The 21,049-nt window shown below is 37.8% G+C and overlaps 1 protein-coding gene across 3 annotated transcripts in view; it reads right to left on the bottom strand.

Moving 5' to 3' along the window:
* KYNU (kynureninase) overlaps positions 1-21,049 on the bottom strand; it is a 59,690-nt gene that overhangs the window by 22,090 nt on the left and 16,551 nt on the right. For all 3 annotated transcript variants that reach the window (XM_057400270.1, XM_057400268.1, XM_057400269.1), the window contains exons 4-10: positions 20,079-20,161; positions 14,051-14,112; positions 12,599-12,670; positions 11,115-11,189; positions 9,613-9,759; positions 3,848-3,946; positions 3,017-3,090 (exon numbers count right to left, since the gene is read on the bottom strand). In XM_057400270.1, the coding sequence (XP_057256253.1) occupies positions 3,017-3,090; positions 3,848-3,946; positions 9,613-9,759; positions 11,115-11,189; positions 12,599-12,670; positions 14,051-14,112; positions 20,079-20,161 (612 nt within the window). The remainder of the gene's footprint in view (positions 1-3,016; positions 3,091-3,847; positions 3,947-9,612; positions 9,760-11,114; positions 11,190-12,598; positions 12,671-14,050; positions 14,113-20,078; positions 20,162-21,049) is intronic.

The raw sequence follows: 21,049 nt of genomic DNA, 5'->3' as shown, positions 1-21,049 counted from the left end.
TGTTTGCTTATGCATGCATGGCTTTTGATTGACCCTATGATGACATTTATCTCAACCCATGAGTTTTTACACTTTCACCCTTCCTATTCTTTCTCACATCCAACTGCAGGGGAGTGAGTGAGCAGCTATGTTGGGCTTAGCTGCTGGCTGGAGTTAAACCATGACATGCAGCTAAGCCAGGGAGTGCATGTTGGTCTTTTCAGTGTCACAAAACGAGTTTGTATTGCCCATAACCTCCATCTGCAAGCCATTAGACTGAAGGATCAAACCTTGCTTTTAGGCATAAATCACTTCCCGAGTTAGTGAATTACCAACTTTTTTGGCTCTTGTGGGAAGCTTGCACATCCATTAAGAAGAAGAGCAGGACTGGTATTTCCTTTTGTCTCCTGGGACATGGTATAGTATTACTGAATAATACCAGGTTTGAGTTGTTTAAGTTTGCAGTTAGACTGCCACAACCTCTTCAGACTCAAAATACAAAGCAGTTATGGCATGGCCCCCAGTACCCGGGGGTAAGGCTATTAAATTAACAACTTTTTATCCAGTTACATTTAAAAAAATAGCAGCTACAAATAAGTGTTTTGTTGTCCAGGGAGCAGGCTCAGGATTGAGGAGCAACTGGAGAGGAATCCAGTTTTTGAAACTAGGCATATCTACAATGTGAATGCCTATTTCCTTACACTGCTCTTACTATGAAGCCCCTGGGCATAAATAAGAGCATTCTCATAAAAATAAGTAATTTAAAATAAAATACATACACGACTTTGGTGATGGGCTTGGGGGCTGAAATTAGAATTTCGGATTGAGTTGTTTCGTTTTCAATAAGCACCCAAGTCATTTTTGCCCCAGACCCAGTCAGTAGCAGGCAAAGGCACTTGGCAAATGTCCTGGGTCTGCCACTCTGATTAAGGTTAGAACATATGTTTTTTTATTGGCATACAATACATTAGTTTGCTATGAAAATAGCTACCTATAAAAATATGAAGGATGAGATAAATTAAAGAAATCTATATAGGTGGGTAAAGTGACTTGCAGAATATTGGCTATGAGTTAAAAACATTATTTCAGAGAGTTTAAATGACAAAATGGTTTCAGCTGGATTGGAATTTAATTAGCCACTTGTGTGGGCTGAGATGCAAAGAAACATAAGTGTTTGATGCTTTTGATTTAGAATGAAGTCATCTGGCCACTGGGTGTCATCCTTGATTCAGATGACAGCCAAAGACTTTTTAGATGCAACATAAAACCTGCAACTTCAGAGCAGTTAAATTTCACTCTATTTGATTGTACAACATACAGCAAATTGCTCTGCATTTAAATCAGCTATAAAATTGAATACTTTGACACAGACAAATTCTCCTTTGTCTCACTGCCTTATTTGGAGACCTGAAACGGCTGGTTGATGCATAAAGAAAGAAAAGTAATGCATATTTACTACAAACAATTTGATGAATGATTATCAAATCTCAGGAAATATGGAAAAAAAGAAAATAAATAATGCAAAGAGTCTATGCAGGAAGTTTGGAATTATATCCTTAATTGGGCCCCAGGCTAAAAACCCTATTTCATATGGGCAACTATTTAAGACATTCAGCATCCAGATTCAGTGCACAATTTAATGGCTGTGTATGAAGAAGCTGGTACAGGAATAACTAATTTAAGCTCTTACCTACAGTACCCTCACAAAACTTGCAAAATTTCGTCAGGGAGTCAAAAAAACTCAGAGTCCTTGAGATTTTCTTCATACTTCCTATTGCTGTTCTGTGATTTCTAGCTGGCCCACATTGTTTCACTGCTCAGCAATCTTCCCCATCCCCACAGCCAGGACCCAGAGGTGTGGACATAGGAGCAATGCCCACACCTGGCAAAAAGGGAAGCAGGAAAAGAAAAAAAACAAATCAAACCCCCAAAAACCAACACAAACAAACAAAATCCACAATGCCTTTCCAGAAGAAGTATCCAGATATTTGAAATATTTTGCCAGTGTTCACATATGAGGATCAAATCAGTTTACAACAGATCATATGTCATCGTAATGAGTTTTCTGTTATGGGTGACTAAGAAGAACTTATCAGCATTATTTCATTATCTCCTGGGAGTCTAGACAGTCTGAAACCAGCACACAGTATAGTGAAGTTTTTCATTGTAATATTATTTCTCTCTGAAACCTGATTTAGTTTGCTTTCTTCAAGCTAAAATAAAAGTAAGGGCCAGCAATTTCTTCAAGCATTATAGCCAGAAAGAAATGTTTATATTTGTCAGTGCATTAGAAGCATTAATCCTACTGTTCTTCATATATATATGTAAAATGCAGTCATATAACATTTTAAATAAGGGGGAGGGGTGTTAATGCAACTAACCTCAGCTGACAGCACAGCGTTTCATGGATTATGCAGTCTTTGAGAACACATATCTCTATGTAATGCTTCCTAGCTTTACCAGTGGATACAATTTTAATATAAACATGCCAGTATTAAAGAGCTATTAGACACAGAGTTGAAATTGTCTTCGATTTTGCTCACCAGGAAAAGACTTCCATAATTTTTAAAAATCCATTTTTAAAAGAAGATATTAAATATTCTCTTTACATTAAACAGTCTCATAGGCGTGATTTAGGTTATTTGGGTTTCGTATTATAAGTGTTCTCATTTATACTTGGGTTAGAACTGTTAGCAGACTTCAAGAAGGAAATGCATTTAAGATGTGAACATGTACCTTAACAACTTCAAAATTTACTGAAATTAACATAAAACAACCCATCTGAGGTAACAGTCAGATAAATTATCTAAGCTTGTACTACCCTTTTCATTACTAGAATAAGTCAGTAAAAATATTACTTCAATGACATTTTTTGAAACAGGAAATTTCTTCTTCATATGTATACATATCTGCATACCCACATAGATACAATTAAGAACCTTTACACCTTTTCACTTTTAAATCTGAGCTCAAAGGGAAGTCATTTTTCCATTTGAACTTCACAACATCTTTTATTTGGGTATAGAAAAGTACTTACACTGGTTTAATACTTCGGGAATGCTTCTCATGAATGTAGGCACCAGCAATGCCGCCTGCTCCAGAATTTAAATACTGCAAAGAATAAATCAACATGTACACTTCATGCTCATTATCTGTAAAGTATAGCTTTACTTCCCTCACCCTGCTTTATAAAACAGACCAATTTTAACAATTCTAGTGTTTTTTAACTGGAGATCTTAGCATTTGTCTCAAAGTGCTGATGTACATAAAAGCAGATATATTTTTTCAGATTAGTCCTAAAAATATCTTCCTTGGCTTACATATGATAGTTGAAGTGTAACAGACAAAAGGTTAGAAAATTGAAGTATGGCTGAAACAGTCCCATGCCAAAACACATATAGCAGTCATCAAACAATTCATCTGACTGTGTCTGTTGGTTCTTAAACTCAGGAGGAGTCAAAAGAACTAAACATACCTTGTTTTATCATCTGAAATTAAGTTTAGACAAGAGCATTCTCTTATTTAAGGACTACTTAACAAAAGCTTATAGCCACAAAACTTTCTCTGCATGACAAATAAAAGAAATGCCCCTGATACTGTGACTGGAGACCAGAGTGTGCTTCAGAGCAGATGTTTAACCACCACTAGCATTCATCTCACATCCACAAGACCTTGCAGGTCGTTGATACTGTTACCTTTTGGACATCTCATAACAAAGTCAGTTTCCATGTCCCCACTGGGACTGGTTCAAACATGTATGCAAGTCTTGATTAACAGCTAAGGTGCAGTTCTTATTCATCTGACCTGTTTGCTGACCCATCATAAGTGACATTATGGAAAATAGGCTCAAACAGTGAATCTATTTTACCTTGTAGGAGCACCAGCATGCAAAGTCTACTCCCCAGTCATGCAAATGAAGCTCTACATTCCCAACAGCATGAGCCAGGTCAAATCCAACAAAGCAGCCCTGCAGAAAAGAGATTAGTAATATGCTACTTATCAAGATAATCATCACTATAAAAATATTTTGAAAAAAACATCTTTAGAGCTTTACTTGCTCCCTATAAAGTCCCATCTGTTTTGCATTATTACTAGAAAGAAGTTTTCTATACCATAGGTATCTGTAGAAACCATGAACTGTTTAGAGGGCTTATATTCAGGAGTGATTGGATGTGGTTTAGAGTCCTAAGTCCTTTCTCATGCAGTAAAGTGAAATCACTTGAAATAAGTATTCAGAACAATTTCAGACTGTTGTATGGCATGACAAGCTCTAGGCAGAGACAAAATACTAATGTGTATAATGATGTCAATATTCATGAACAATTACATTCTACTATGTACTTATACTTAAAGACTCCCTGGTATTTAAACTGTGAGGATCTTGCTCTTTGGGAATCCAAATAGGTGAGATGCAAAACATTGACCTTAAACATTTCTGTACTTTTCCCTAAAAGGTTACAAAATATTCTGTCATTTCTCTGAAAACTGTTGTATTTGTCACGACCACAATTTGCATAGGGCACTGGGGAGAAAAAAAAATATATATATATATATATGTGGTCGCTATATATATATATATACACATAAAAGGACCACAGATGTACCTCAAAAAGTAGCAGTTTTGTACACAAAAAACCACAGGATGGCAGTATTTTTAAACTAAAAAGTTCTGTCAAGCTTTGCTATTTATTTAAGCACAGGAAAATAAAATTGCCTTTTGTGCCAGGACTACAAATTAAATGCTATTTTGCATTTTGCTTTTAAAACACAAACAGCTTGCTTGCAAGCAGCATGGCAGGACTAAGAGTGAGAGCACAGACTGCAGAAAAATTCATGTCCAATAATAAACCAGAGGATTTTAAGAATCTCTTGCTGTTTCTTGCACAAAGGGAGCCTTAGCTAAATTATTTAATCAGTTCTTTTGTATATTTAATCTTCTGTATAAACTAGATAACAATTTGAATGAAACAGCATTTTAAGATGTGACACACTAATTCTAATGGAGGTATTGGTGAAGTTATCAGCTTGAGAAGTCACTCCAAAATGATGGGAAGAAAACTCACTGCCATGGCAGTTTCATCATCTAAACATTGGAATCAAAGTTCCAATAAATAGCCCAGCTTTCACATCCTTGGTGGCTTGTCTTCATAGGGACACACACACAAGTGAGTTAAGACAAATCAACTAAATGGTGAAGCTAATGCAGAGAAGCTGAAGCACTGAATGCTCATGGGAATGCTCTTAGAGATAAAATGGCCTTGGTTCTGCTACAGCAAACTAAAGACAATCTGCGAGAGAACAAGAAGATTTTGTAGGCTTTTAAGGAATTAACTTCAAAATTTCAGTTGATTGGATTTAAACATTTACAGGTATTAGTTTTATCTGTAAACTCAACATGCACAAACTTTCTTGGGCACTGACACTGGCTGGAGTAGACCAGCTTGCACCCACACCGTGGGCTTATAGCCCTCAAACAGGAGGGCCAACAACATACCACCATCTTCTTGAACCTCTTTAACTTCTCCCCAGCACTTTGAAATTGGTTGGTAAGTCTTCCTGGACACTATTTAACTTACTAATAAAGCTTAGCCTGAAAATCTGGGTTCATTGCTGCCAGGTTTCCTGCATCATCTCAGAAACATTTGTACCATTTCATTCAAGTCATCATCTGTAAGTTGGGTCGTGCTGGCTTGCTTTCCCTGGTAGGTGTCTGGCACTAAAGTCACACAAACAGCAAATGTTTAGCCACACAGATTGCATGGAAAAAGTAAAACAAACTAAAACAGCTCTCCCTGCACAAGCCATGCAGAACAAGGACTGCGTGGGAGTTTTGCTTCCCCAGACTAAGGGGAAAACAGAGCTTTCCATCTGCTCTGGGCAAAGAGGAGGACATGTGTTCTCCCCTGCATTTTCTGTTTTATTCTAACATCTAAAAGTCATTTCTGCAAAGTGTCTGGGTAGCTGCTGATAACCAGCAGGTAACAACTCAGCATGGACAATGACATTTGGAGAGCAGGAGAGAAATGACAGTTTCAGACCAGCAAAGCTGGGACATTTACAGACAGGAAAAGAAATTAAGATGAAGGATCTTAAAGCTCTACCTACCGGGACTCAAGAGATTAAAATACTTTACATATGGTACAGAGTCAGTGGAAAGTACAATATAACTTATGAAATGAAAATTGTATTTGAAAGGTAGAGTCTCCTAAAAGTCAGCCATTTCTCCACTTGTAGAAGAATAACATGACTCAACCCCTTCCATTCTCTAGAGCAAGCTCAGAAGAATGAAACAAGGCAAACTGTTACACCCTCTTCAGCCTGCTGATGAGTTTCTTGCACAATACATAGTAATTTTGATTTATCTGAGAGACCTAAGATAGAAAAATAGCCTGAGGTAATTTTTCAAGCTTAATTTAGTTCATTTAATATTTAATGACTTAATGAAGCTGTCTATGTGCAGAGCTTTCACTCTGGGAGGAATCTTAATGTACGCAGAGAATTTAGGAAATTGGCTTAAAAAATGTAAAAGGAAATCAGTAACTTAATTCATAAATGATTGACCTCAAGCATCCTAGGACATTTTCCAGACCTCTGAGCTTGCAGCTCAAATCTCTAGTCAAGCCGTGATAGGTCACAACACTGCAGGATTTTATTTCAAATGTGCATTGAAAGAATTATTAAGACTATCCGCGTAGGACTTTTCACTCTGCTGTACTGTCTGACAAGTGATTTTTTTTTCCGTCCTCTTCTCAAATGATGTTTCCACCCTGTATTCTCCACTTATGACTTTCTTGCTTGTCAGCTCCCCCCGAGCTATTTCCTGTTCAGGAGCATGGCATCATTCACAAACAGGAAGGAGAGCCTTGCATTTCTGCTATGAACATGACTTCTTGGCCTTTCTTAACACACATTTTAAAGGACTTCCAACCTTTCTGTGATGATGTATTATGTATAAGACAATCCAGAAGCTCTTGAAGGAGATATGGTCTTTAAATCTATGCACTTACGGTCCTGAAAGCTCATCAGTCTGGCAACAGGGACTAATTGGATGCCACCAAACAGAAACTGAGCCTATACACATTACATAGATGTTAATGATTCTGGTTTAACAGCTGTTTGGTTTGGGTTTTCTTCCTTTTTTTTTTTTTTTTGTTGTTGATTTGGTCTTCCTGTTATTGTATTGGTGTTTTTCTACCCTTTAATCCAATGGTGGCTCTAACATCATCTCTGACCTGGGGAAAGAGGAGAGAAGCTAATTGCTTCTGAAAATCCAGCATTTGGGGACTTTTGGTAACCAGAAGCCCTGAGACTAAGAGAAGTAGCAGGATAGAGGAATACCTCTATCAACATTAAGACAGAAAACTCTTCATGAAACCCTGACTTTGTAGCTGTTCAAGTAAATATTTGCCATATGCAGATGTTCAAGGGTGGTGTGGCAGCATGTTACATCGTGGTTTTGTATAAACACATAAAAATCACTTAACCCAGGGGGCAGAATCTGCAAGGGCATTGAGCTGAGCCTATCTGACAGTACGGAAATAAAAACAGGGGTGGCTCATACTTTTCAAGCCTTATGGGTATTCAAACACTTTTTCAGGCTGAATTATTTTTTTCTTTTTAAATACACTAATGTCTTTATAGGTCATGAACCTGCCCGCATCCCAGTCCTACATATTCTAACCACAAAGAAGATGGCAAATACTTTCTTTTTCTTTTTTTTTTCCCATTTCTTAAAAATCTCTGGAAGAAGAGATTCACTTCTACATTATGGCATTTCTAACAGTCATGCAGGTGGAAATGGACATTTGACATCTACTTGTGACTGCTAGAGTACTGAAATGCTGTCAGAAATTGCTCTACTCTTCAGTAACATGACACAGACTATAAATGTGCAGTGGTTTTGTGTATATTCATGTGGAAGCACATACCCCTGAGTTAATAGCATTATTTGTATTGCTTTATAGAAATTTTAAGTTTTCTCCAACAAGTCCTGGTTATATCAGATAATATAAACATCAAACCCACTTTCACTCCAGATAATAAACTGTGAGTGACTACTCTTCTCCCAGAATACAGGTTCTCAACCATTTTAGGATAGTTTATTGCTTTCAGTGAAACTGCAACACTTCAACTTATCCAAGCACGTGTCCCACAGTCCAGAGAGCATCTTTAGTTAAGCAGTAAAGTGATAGGCTTTTCCCAGAATATTCATATTTACAGTAGAGAAGAAAGATTTTTCTCTCAGACACCTTTCAGACACATCACAGCAGATTTCAGGGAAAAAAAATCACCGTAGGCACGTAGGTGTTGGTGGCTGAACAAAAGCTTTGCTGCCACCAGGAGTGAGAGAGAACAGAGCAGCGGGTGGCATCATCCTATTAATAATCTGTATTCCCTTTCAAACATTTTAGCATAGTCTTTTGATTATTTGTGGTCAGCAAAATACTGAAAGACCCTCAAGGAAAACACCATTAAGGTGCTTTTTGAGTTGCATGGAGCTAATACACAGACCCATTTGCCCCTGCAGCTGATTCCCCCCATTTCTGTTTTTCCCTTGTTTTTCTGCATCCATGTCATAAGTCAGTCTTGTTTTATTCCGGGTTAAGGAACAATTTTGTTGCCAGGTGCTGCTCTGTGAGAACATTCCCTTTTAATGTCCCACAGGCCCTGCACTAGCCCTCACACCTGCTCTGCTCTCTCAGGGGAGACTTTACCACCAGTTTCCAGCAGCATAAGTTACTCCCTGACCTCCAGAAAAGTTTCCACTGACAAACCTACAGCAACAGAAAATGTATAGCCTGTTGTGAGCCAGGAACTTCCCCAGGGAGTTAAAACATCAACTATAAATAGTTAGCTGGTTTGCCAAAATCCAGTGATACTAAGTCCTTGAATGGTTTAATCTTTTACGAGATAAGGTGCATCCAGTAGAAGACTGCCCCTAAGGAAAGCCTGGTGACCTCCTGTTGATAAAAAGACTTAATTAAAAAATATTTTCTCTTGGATTCCTAAGCCAATAGAGATGGTTAAAGAAGTTTTACAGCTATGTCCATAGAACACACTGCCTCCAAGCTCAGAAGGCTGAGTCATCATTAAAATACAGCCGTCTTAAGACATTGATGTGCCCCATGTTGTGCCTGCCTCCAGAAAACTGATCAGCTGAGTCAAAACACTGCTGGCTCCATTGGGAGTTCACCTCCCCACACGCTGGGGGAAAAAACTGCCACAGCAAAGCCGCACGACAGGAGGAAAATAATGAAAGTCTGCCAAAAAAAAATGGAAATCTAACACAAACTAACAACGAGAGATTAGAGCTGTGATTACCTCCTCCTCCTTCTCCCCTGAACCTCCTGAAATTCTATCCTTCAATAAAAGTCCAATAGAAGTTAATAGTCATGAATTATCTCTCCATATTGTTTAAGTCATTCCAGCAAGATTGTTCTCACAGGACTATTTCTTCATGCAGCACACAACCCCCAGAGGATCTGGGCACAGACTGCTTTTACTTTTTATCAGAGTTCCACAGGTTTCTGCATATGCTCCATTTTTTTTCCAGAAAAAGTAGACATTATAAATATTTCACAGAAAAATTGTTCTAAAATTGGTGTTAAAAGGATGAGTCTGGAACAACCTTACCTTTTCTTGGCCAGCCTTCGTTATTCTATGGATGTCAAAAAACTGTCCTGTGTAGTACTGCACCCCACTGAAGAGAATGACAGCGATAGAGTCCCCTTCCTTCTCAATTACAGCAAGGATATCTTCAGTCCTCAGGGTCTCCTCTCCCTAAAACAAAGTTAAAGCACACATTTTATATCAACTCTGGCATAATAAAACTGTCATTTCTTACTTCATAATCTGTATTTTACCATGAGCTGTGCTGCTTGCATAAGGAGACCAAAAGCAAATCTTTAGTATAGTTATGATATACAAAGGTATTTCTATGAAATATATGAAGTAGCATATAAGCAAGCCACCTCAAAAAAAAAAAAAAGAAATCATTAGTAAACATATCTTGAAAGTGCCACTTAAACCCAAAAGTCTATTCACTTCATATTCTAGCATGCTTCATACTCCTTAATATTTCAGACTGTTTTAATTTACAGTAAAAACAGTCTGGGTAAAAATAGCCTACATAATGATTTTTATGTGGCAGCTGAAATTTGTGACATCCACAAGACTTTAAAGTTTTCTATCAGTTTCATGCTGTACTTTTCTGATAAACTTTGTATCCCACAGGAAGCTATTATAAATCTGCCATATTTTTATTTTAAAAACAATAAGTCTCACATCATCAAAAGTATAAAAATCCCCAAACCTGGGGTCATTAAATATAGAGGAATTAAAAAAAAAAAAAAAGCCACCTCATTTCTGATCTATTTTTAAGAAAATTACTGCCTCATCCTCCTCCTATCTTCCTAGCAAGGAATCATGTAAAACATAGCACCACCTAGGGATCAATTAAGCAGTGAAACTCTAGAATTAAATTAGACATGTTACTGAAAAGAGCTTGGACAAGATTGTTGAATTGAAAGTAGCTGTTATTATCTCAACAATCTTTGCAGATCTATCAAGCAGTCAGGAGTGGGCTCTTTACTCACAAGTTGGCTCAGATTTCAGAAGCAAAAGGTCACTATCAGTTTATAGTAAGGTGGCAAAGTTCCCAATATTAAAAAGCAAAGGAAGGCAGTCTTTCAAATTAATCTGAATAACACATTACTCAAAGCAGACCTTTCCCTTAGCCTATCCTGGTACAGACACAGTGTTGTTTATGTTATGGCAATCTTTTACCTTTGAGCATTAAAAGGACAAGAGCGTTTCTCAATTAGATACTATATTTTTCAGTTGTCTCAGGATGCCATCAGTTTTTTGCAAACAGAAATATAAGGTATAATATTTTTTTTTGGTAAAGCAAAATTAACTAGTTGAATCAGACAATTATAAAATGTGTTCTAAAACCAAAAAAATATACACAGAAAGAGACTACATGATTCATAAATTTTACCTAAATGTATTAGTAGAAACAAATTAATACTTCCACAGGCTGATACTAGAATATTTGAGAATATATGACTACACTCTCATGAAACATGCTTCTGCCCATTATGACAGCAAGCACAACTGACATATTTCTCACCAACCTCCCGTGGCTGTATCATGAGCATGCATTTCTCCACATCAAGTCCATGAAGTTGAAGTTGAGACTCAACAGCATACTGAAAGAGATTTCCATGCAAAGCACGTTAGCGCAAGTACGTGATAAAAGAACTAAAAGAAAAATGGACAGACACCTCAGAACTTCAGAAAAGGGATTCAGATGCCTTGCCTTTCACTAAAATTAACACTTGAAAGCCTAACCCAACTCCACTGAAAGCTTCATAGTTTTTTGTTTGAAAAAGATCAGAATTCAATTCACATCGTCAGACAACAAGGCCAGAGTCAAAAACTAAACCCTACAGCATAAGTTCAGAATGAGGGTGGAAATATGGTGGAGGATGTGATTAACCAGATGCCAGCACGTAAAGCCTGATGCATAACAACCAAGGAGAAGACTGAACATCTCCTCTCCAGGGGCCCTGGGTAGCTACTTGGCTTGGTAGCACATGCTGCTATGTGACATCCCAGCCTGTCACATATGCACTGCTCTCAATGCAAATGAGTTTTGGCCAACACATACATGCTGTGCCACGCTATCCTCATGTCTTCAATTTCCTGCATAGCTAGGAGGAAATGAGAGCTCTAAATTCCCAAGCTATTTTGAAAATACTATCTACTGATTTTATCAATAAATAATTGTTCTGGAGATCACATTAAAATCAACGAATAATGGTATAAAATGGTTCAAAATTACATGACAGGAACTGAAGTGACAGCAGTTGCAAAGGTTACTACTGAGGTGCCATAGAAATTTAAGCAAATGGATTCCAAATGTACAAATGTGCCTGGAACAAATGTGGGATTGATATGAACATTACTTAGAATGAAGGTAATTTGAGGTTTATACATCTGTGCCATCATCTTCATTACAAATAAACCTGTTAGTAGCTTGAGTCATTTTTATCACACCTTAGGGATCAAATTTGTTATTAATTTCCATGGGTTTATGGTATTGATGATAAAATAGCAGTGGGCCACAAAACCAAAGATTAATTTGCTCTAAGCTGTTGTGCACAGGCTATTGTCTTCTATTTTATAGCAGAAAAATTATGTTTGAACTAGTAATCTAAAGTGCTACAAACAAACATTTCCATTTCTGTCTGGGGATATCTAAGTGTTAATGTTGTGAGTTTGTATTGATTTGGCTCCATAAAATAAAACAGCAACAAGAATTAATAAAAAATTTACAACTTCAGTTGATTTAGCCCATTAGTTTGTTCAATGTCTTTAAAAAGACTAATAAATCAATGTACCCATTCAGTCGTTTCCTCTTGTAACATATTTTATTTGAACAAAAGGAATAAAGCTATAATCTGTAAAATATGCTGAGCTCAAAAGCTTCTGACAGATTTTTTTATTGTAATGTTACTTGGACAAGATGAGCTAATAAATATTCAAATCAGGCTACTAATATTCTTTGGAAAAACATGATTAATAATACAAATATGGTGAAATATTAATTTCTTACATGGTCAGAGGGAAATGCTTTGCCTTCTAGAAGAATTTTATAGCGTCTTGGAGTAGGCTTAAAGAAAGATAGCTGTTAAAAATTAAAAAAAAAAAAAAATAATGTTGAAATGTACCTAAGCAGAGATAAGAGAGACTCTCCCAGCATATAGATTAGTAAAGACTGGCTTACTTTCATGCAGACTACAGAAAATTCCCCCGAAGTTACAAATATTTCTTTGTCCATATAACATTCATCAAAGTAGGAAAACACCGTAATACTGCATTTCACGTATCCATAATAGCCATAAAAAACCAGCAGTGAAAACTTGCACTTACAGGAATTGATGGCAAAGCATTGACTGCATCCAGGGAAGCTGGGATTTCACCCAGTGCCATCCCACAGACATACCCAGCTGAAGAGTAGAAAACAATGCAAAAGAAACAGATTTCCAGTCCTCCCCTAAAGCATTAGTTATCAAACCATCCCATCCTCTGAAACAAGACTGACCAGAGGACTAAGCCTTCTGCAAAGACCTTATCTCAGCACCTTTAGGTGAATGGTTTTCCATCTCAGTCCTTCACATGAAGGCAAGCTGAGATTGTCACTAGGCTGAGAGGACTAGGAGAAGGTTTACAAGCCTTCTTGTTCCTGCTGGCAGTGGTTACACACAGCTCAGCACAGGCTTTGTACTCAAGCAGTTTGGCATGAGTCTGGCTTCATTACACTAATTCAGGGCAGAGTAGCCAGGTAAATTGGCTTGGTACTGCTTAGTACTTGTCCTGCTTCAGGGCTCTTAATTTAACAAAGGTCAGAGACACTACAAAGGAGCATATCCCAGGAATAAATATTTTTGTGTGAGCCACACAAAATGAAACCTCACGTCTTCACAAAGTTGAATCAAATCTTCGGAAATACTAGAGAATGAGACAGGCTGTCTGTAGCCACAGAGACAGTGCATAAGGAAGCTACATTTATGGTCACTATGTTATAAAAATCAAACGCACATTGCAGGCATATATAAACCAGCATAACTCAAAATGCCATCACGTGTGTGTAACTGCATTTTAAGCTTGACTGATACTACAGCTTTGTCTTGCTCACACTTGAGCTATTGTTTCTTAAGCTGAAATTTGGTATGAAAATCAAATTTGATGTTATTTGTAAAATTTCTTTAATATCATCTCCTTCCTGAGGATGACATGGAGCACATGAAAGAACAACTCAGACTTGCCCTCCAGAGTCCTTGAAAATATTTTTCTGTCCAGCTTTTCTGCTTAACAGCAAGTGGAGACAGGTCTTGCACAAGACAAAACATGATTCAAGATACAACTCCCAAGGCTTAAGAAAAGTTAGGCTATCATCCAGTGCTGTATTTGTGAGGTCCTCAGGAAACATTTTGCTTACGTGCACAAGGAAAGGGAAAAAGAATACTTGCCAACACGACATGAAATATACATCTCAAAGACGTACCATCAGGAGGTGCAAGTTAACAGTTAGTCCATTCATTAAGGCTACTTCCTGTCTTTTGGCCCCTGAAATAATAAAAAGAAAAAGAAAAATGGTTGGGGCATTTTCTTTATAATTTCAGAGAAATCTAGTACAGTGTTGAGAAAGCAAAAGTATGTTTTCAGTCAAAGTCTCTCTAAAGACTGGAAAGTAAACAAATGTTTAAGGTGTCCTCACAGTAAAAAAAAATTCTTGTATGACTCACTACACAACACTGGCAGGAAAATATTTCTTTTTTCAGGTCAGCCACAGAAAACAAAAAACAATGACGTGTTTCCATTTCCCAGCAAACCACTGGAGAATTTATTATCATTAATATCTCAGACAAAAATCAGGTCAGAAGACTATATAAAGCAAGACTTACAGACTTATTTATTGTCATAAGTTTGTTTGTAAAAGCAAGTCAGAAAACATATCGAGACAATCATCTCTTCTAACTGGTTACTGTAATGTCAAGCTAAATCTCATACCTAATTAAAAAAATAAAGCAAAATTTGCCTATTGAACATAACAGACCATTATTACTGTAGCAACCTAGCAAGAAGCCATACTCCCATACCTTCAAGGAAGCTAATAACAGATGCCTTTTGGCCACAGCTAATCACAGGCAGAGCTAATGGAGTAACAACTAATTGTTATTACAAAGTATTTAGTAACAAATTCTCAGACCCTTATCAGCCACTGGTGAAAGATTTTAGGTAGAAAAAGGGACTGCATGTTAGGCAGGGCATCACTGACAAATGGGTAAAATCAACTCCTCTTTTCTTCTGTTTTGCCTGGTATCTGTTGTTGAAAAGCAGTAATTCACCTTTGACACAAATCAGTGCTCTGAGAATCTTTTTCAGCTGGAAAATGGGCTCATGCACCTTGCCCTACTTATTGCCCCAGCAGTAGAGTTCAAAGGTGGAAAGAGGTTGGAGACAAGATGATGAAGACAAGTGTAAGCAGGTGGGGAGGGTAGCAGCCACCCTTGAGATCAATAAAGAGGAAAAGAAAACATGATGTTGGGGTAAAAAAGGCAAGGGGAGCCACAAGAAATGGAAAGGCAAATCCTGGGTTTCTCCTGTCCCTGCTTTGGAGGGCACACAAGGTCCCAGCCATCAAGGGGGAAAGGGAGCAAAAGCACCAAGATACTCTCACCATATCGCCAAGCTTAGGTTAATGGAGTTATTACTTGTCAGCTAGAAAAAAAGTCATAATCATGGGCTGAACTCATTACAAGCAAATATAGCCAAAGAAAATGAAAATCTGTAATCAAGAACAGTTTATTCATAAATCCTTCCTAAGCAGGCCTCAGCTTCTGCCACCACAGGAAAAACCAAGAATGATTCTGACTAAGGTATTCATGGGCTTTTTTTTTGTGTGTTGCCAAAATCTCCAAGTATTCGACAAAGATTTCTCAATAGCTGTTAGTGACTCCAGAAGACCTGTCCAGGGGATGAATCAGGAAGAAAAAGAGATGTCGTGAATAAGTTCCCTCCTTCAGATAGCAGGAGCATCATCAGGTTTGTTGGAAGAAGTACAGTTAGAACTAGTTATTCATATGAAAAAAATAAGTTCTTTTCCTCATTTAAACTCCTCTCCTTTGCTTTCTTTTCTTCCTTGTGACAGCACTGCATCTGCAGGCTCCATGCTGCTTGAAGAGGTCACCTTGTGGCTGTTCTATTGCAAATATAGAAGACAGCTAGAGAGAGTGATTGCAACTCAAAACAATACTATTTGCAATCTTAATATTTCTGTGGAACTCTTGAGGCTGAAAAAACGGGATAGCATCAGGAAATGGTTCTTAGTTCTCCCTCTGTTCCTTCCATGAAATCTGTGGCTTTCATAGCAAATTCTGCACAAGCAATCCTCTGCCTGCTGTACTGTTTCTGTATAAAACAAATGGTTAATCTGCAAATCACTTTTAGCTACATGCTAGCATCTCAAATTAAATATGACACTACATTTGTCATGTAAGTCTTGGTCTTCCATAAATTATATATTTATTAAAAGTTTTCCATTATTGAATTTCATGCCCACAAAAGAAACCTCATCTGTGTCATTGGAAAACTGTTATCCTCTATAACCTGCACTGCATTTCAGAAAACAACCTTTCTATGATCCAATTAACCTATTACAATATTCAAAGACCCAGCACACAAGAGACAAAATTATGTTTGCTTTCTTTATTTCCTAACTGTATACAGTATCTCCAAGCCAGGCTAAAACCTGTATGTTCTGCTTGATAAATCTCCTCTTTAATAAAAGGAAGCAGCATTTGCAAAGTACAACTTCAGAGACAATTATGATTGTGTTAGGCAGACACTACCATCCTTCTTCTCTCTGGCTGTAGTGGGAGCCTGAACCTCATCAGAGTAAGTAAAAAGCATTTTGTCAAATGACTGTAAAAATGCTAAAGGCTCCAATTCTGAAAACATTTTGCTTATTGCAAATAAACCATATCACTCAAAGTCACTACAAATCTGCCTAGCATTCAGTCTTCCCTCAACAGAGACCTGCTCAAGCTCATTGTACAGCAGCAGCCATACAGTAATTTTGTTCCATTGGAAGGAGATCCTGCCAAGGTTGCAATGTTTTAATAAAGTCTGCTAGGAGAAGCTGAGATTACCATCACCGTGTTGTGCCACTCAGTGTGAGCACAGAAAAAAAGCTTTGGCCTCCACAATGTGGAGGCGTTTCACAATGTATTTTCTACTGTAACTTTCACTGAACAACCAAATGTGACTGCACTTAATAAGCAATGTGTTATAGCACTATAAACCATTAAACGAACAAAGATTTTTCACAGTCTTTAGTCCATTCCTGAATAAATCCCACCAAATAATTTTTACTTACTATTACAAGTACTTAGAGTGAGAAATGACTATTTTTACTTCTCCTCCATAACATGTTAAATATTGAATAAAAAACAGGGTAAAACTCTCCTTATGTTCTTACATAAAAATCACTAAAAAAGGAAATTCAGAAGTCATTCAACTTATACATACTCAGTATTACACCTTGGGGGTAAACAGTACTTAATCATAAATACTGCATTGGAAGAAAGCATTTTAATATAATATCTTTCCTGCATTTCTTCTCTTAGCCTTTTCACTATTCCCTACAATTTTAAAATTCAGAATTTATTACAATGTATCCATTATTTGGGAAATATTAATTCATTTGCATACTAAGAATCATTCATCTAAGTCCTGAAAAAAAAAAAAAAAAAGAGAATATTATGCAAGTAGAACCCTGTTGGAATGCAAATCTGAGGGCCAGATTTAAATCCAAACCACATTTTATAGTTCAATTAAACAAAGCCCCCAAAATCCTGGAGAATAAAATTCAAACCAATAATGATGACACACCCTTTACTTTTCAGGAAAGCAATGAGGCTATGAAACATTTCCCAGTAAAAAATTTTAAAAGCAAATTAGGTTAATGGTAGGGTGACCTCAGCCATAATTTTTATAAGAACTTTAAAATATTCATTTAAAATAAACAAAATTATAATAAGGTCCGTGCAGTCTGGCCATTGTGATTTAAAAAAAAAAAAAAAGCACCAGTATCAACAGAATTTGGAAAAGAAACGAAAAATAAGGAGACTGACAAGCAATTTGATGAAGTTTAAGCAAAGCTCTCATTTCCTTCTCCTTACATCCAGAATATGCCTATATGCCTTTTAGTTCAAGAAATATTATAATACACACTGAGCTGACATCCTCTACAAGACAGGTGGCTAAGGCAAAAGAGGTCCAACCTAACTCTGCTTTCTGCAGTGACTCTTAACCTAAAGCTAAGGCTAAACCAACCCCAGCACCTGCAGAAGGTCAGTGTTTATCCTGCCCCAACATCCTGTGGGGAGTTCATGGGGGCCCACATTTTGCAGAGGCAAACATTCACAGGTGTTACAGAGAAGGATGATAACTCAGGTACTTCAAGCTGCCCTTCAGGTTATCTTGGCTTTCTCTCCTGGTTATGTAAAAAGCATCGGTGGTTTTACCTTGTTACTTTACTAATTTAGGTGCTTGAATGTATGTAGTGTTAGTGTGACTACTTTCCCATTCTATTAAGACATAAGAGAAATTGTCAGACCTCCATTTAATTAAATTCAAGGTTTCAATTCAAAAGGCTTTACTATGCACCAGGCTCGTTGCATGACAAGTTACATTTCCCCATCTGCTCACAGCTTACCAGTTACACCCTACCAGAACAAGAACATCCACTTGCCAGGAAAGATTGGTCAAACTAGAGAAATCCTTAAATCACCTGCATTCAGCATTTCAACACCCTCTATCTTTTTAGATTCTCACATTTTTATGTTCTGTGTTAATGGATGAAAGTTCTGAGCATGCCCTTGAGTGTAATGAAAGCGAGAAAAGCATCCTGGTTTTGGCTGAGATAATTTTCTTCCTAGTAGCTGGTACAGTCTGTGGTTTGGATTTAGTATGAGGATAATGTTGATAACACACCAATGTTTTAGTTGCTGTTGAGTAGATCTTACCCTAATCAAGGACTTTTCAGTGTCCCATACTGTGACAGTGAGGAGGGGCACAGGAAGCCTGGAGGAAGCTCAGCCAGGACACCTGACCCAAACTAGCCAAAGGGGTATTCTGTACCACAGTATGCCACACTCGGTATAGAAAGTGAAGGGAGTTGGCCGGGAGCTGCCAATTGCTGCTCTGAGATGGGCTAAGCATAGAACAGCGACTGGTGAGCAATTGTTTTGTGCACCACTTGTCTAGTGATGCCTGGTGTAGCCATGCTCATATTTGTGATATCTTAGTGCTGACATTATGGATAGACCCACTACAACAATATTTTCTTATATTTATTCTGCTCCAACAATAATGTCCCGTATTTTAGCTATTTGGAAATTTCATGAAGAAGTCAGGAAGTGACTTTATTTATAAAGTTGTCATGAAACATTCCTTAACGTCTCTGTTTCCAGTTGTACAGATCCCATTTGCTTCTCTTGAAGGAGAAAAACCATAACTTTGTCACTAAACACTTGCCTATAGTTGAAAGAGAAATTATGAGATAATATCCCATGTACAGTAGGTCAACTTAACACTAATATTTTTCCTTAGTGATGGCACAAATGAACACATGATAATTCAGTTCTGACAGTCAGTATAGACAGTTGCCTTCAACAGCTAAATTGAAATACTGGCCAAATCTCACTATAATCTACTAACCTAGCCTTGACAAGAGCTCTAAGTGTTGGGGAGAAAAAGAGTCTGAGAGACACCCTGCCAAGATCATTTCTCTTCCCCATTCTCTCAGCAACAGCTCTGAAGGAAATTACAGTGAAAGATTATTTCAGCAACTACACACAGGTTTGAGTAAGAGGTGATGGAGGAAATTTGCATTCAGACTCACACAACTGCTTCTATGACTGGTGAATTCAACAGAAGTCTCCAGGGCTCCTTCTCAGTCTCTAGAATAACCAGAAGCATTTACTGACAAGGTCCTGCAGCACTGCAGACTCCTCAAGGGGTAGAGCACAGTAATGAGTACTTACAAATAGCAGGTTCTGCCCCAATTATCTGCTTCATTGACATAAGCAGCTCCCATTATGAGACTGGATTTAGCAGTGGGGAAAGGAGGAAAAGCAGAGATTGTCTAGATATAAATAATTTTTCAAAGGTGAAAGTTCATTGGTTCACTTTTAGAAGAGTGACTGAGAATCTATAGTGCCAAGTGCCCTTGAAGAGGACTTCATGTGTAGACAAAGTGGTTTATGATGCTCCAAAAACCCCTTTGCTGCATTTAGTTTTAGGATATTGCATTTGCTCATATATTATCGCAAACTTTCATCTCTTAAATTGCTTGCAGTCTTAAAGTAAAGTGTTGTTCCATGCACAAGGCACTCAGGAAAACTACTTTAAAACAACGGAATGCAAGGAACTAATTTCTGGTTACAGAGTTTCAGGACTTTCAGTCTGAAAAGAACCCAAATTGGTTTCCTTGTCCAGAGAGAGTTTCTCCAGCAGTTCACACCTACCAACCAGTTCAGCCATCAGGTCCAGGATGCACTCATCTGCCAAAACCCATGGGCGCTGACCATTGAAATGACCATGAACACCTCTGAAAAGGAAGAGGCAAATGATGAAAACATGCTCTGGATCAGTTCTAAGAAACGCACCTGATTTGGAGACCCTACCTTTGGAGGAGGGAGGAGGAGGAGACTCACCTAAGCTGAGCACAGCACTTTCATCATGCCACTAAAGATCACAGGAAATGTAATTAATTTGTTGGTTTCTGACAGGTTTTTGGTTGCTTGAAAACTATTTTTGCCCAAAGAATTACTCTAGAAATCCCCCAAAATTAAAGATGATAACTTTTTCACAAGTCCCCTTGAAGTTGCTGTGCGAGTACAAGATTACTTCGAGAATGGTCATACCAGGAGAGGACATGGTGGTGACCAGTGCAGGACGGCACCCTGCTAACTCCAGCTCATATAAACCACAGAGAGCAAAGATCACCCTGCAGTTTCCCCACCTGCATTTCTACCTGAACATTGTATCATACAGAGAATGGTAGGCTGGAATACTGCCTTACTCCAGATGGAGGTATTTCTTGTCAGAAACAGTTTCTGTCCTCCTGAATCTCCTGTCTGAACTCACCCTTCTGCATAAACCAGCAGGTACTTAATGCATATGCAGGGGAAGTACCTGCTCAAACAGAGCTGCTTGCTAAGCCTTATTGCTTATCTTCTCCCTGCCAAACTGTTCTAGATCTAAGTGTCCATAAAGCTTTTGAGTTTGACAGAGAGTGTTTAAAAACTTAATTCTGCAAACTGTTCCTGTCTACAGTGAATCAGAGAGTCACCTTAAACCTGAATACATCACTACTCCAAAATGACAGATATGTACATGTGGTTCTGGATTAAGTGCTCTGAACTAATTTTTGCTTCAATTGTGACAGAGAAGTAAACTCCTAAGATAGCCATCATGCATATATAAATCAAAAGTT

The sequence above is a fragment of the Pezoporus wallicus genome, unplaced genomic scaffold (assembly GCF_028554395.1).
Source record: "Pezoporus wallicus isolate ANWC-B61680 ecotype Strahan unplaced genomic scaffold, APGP_CSIRO_Pwel_v1 contig_6807, whole genome shotgun sequence".
Classification (NCBI taxonomy): domain Eukaryota; kingdom Metazoa; phylum Chordata; class Aves; order Psittaciformes; family Psittacidae; genus Pezoporus; species Pezoporus wallicus.
This window is presented reverse-complemented; position numbering and strand designations above follow the sequence as displayed.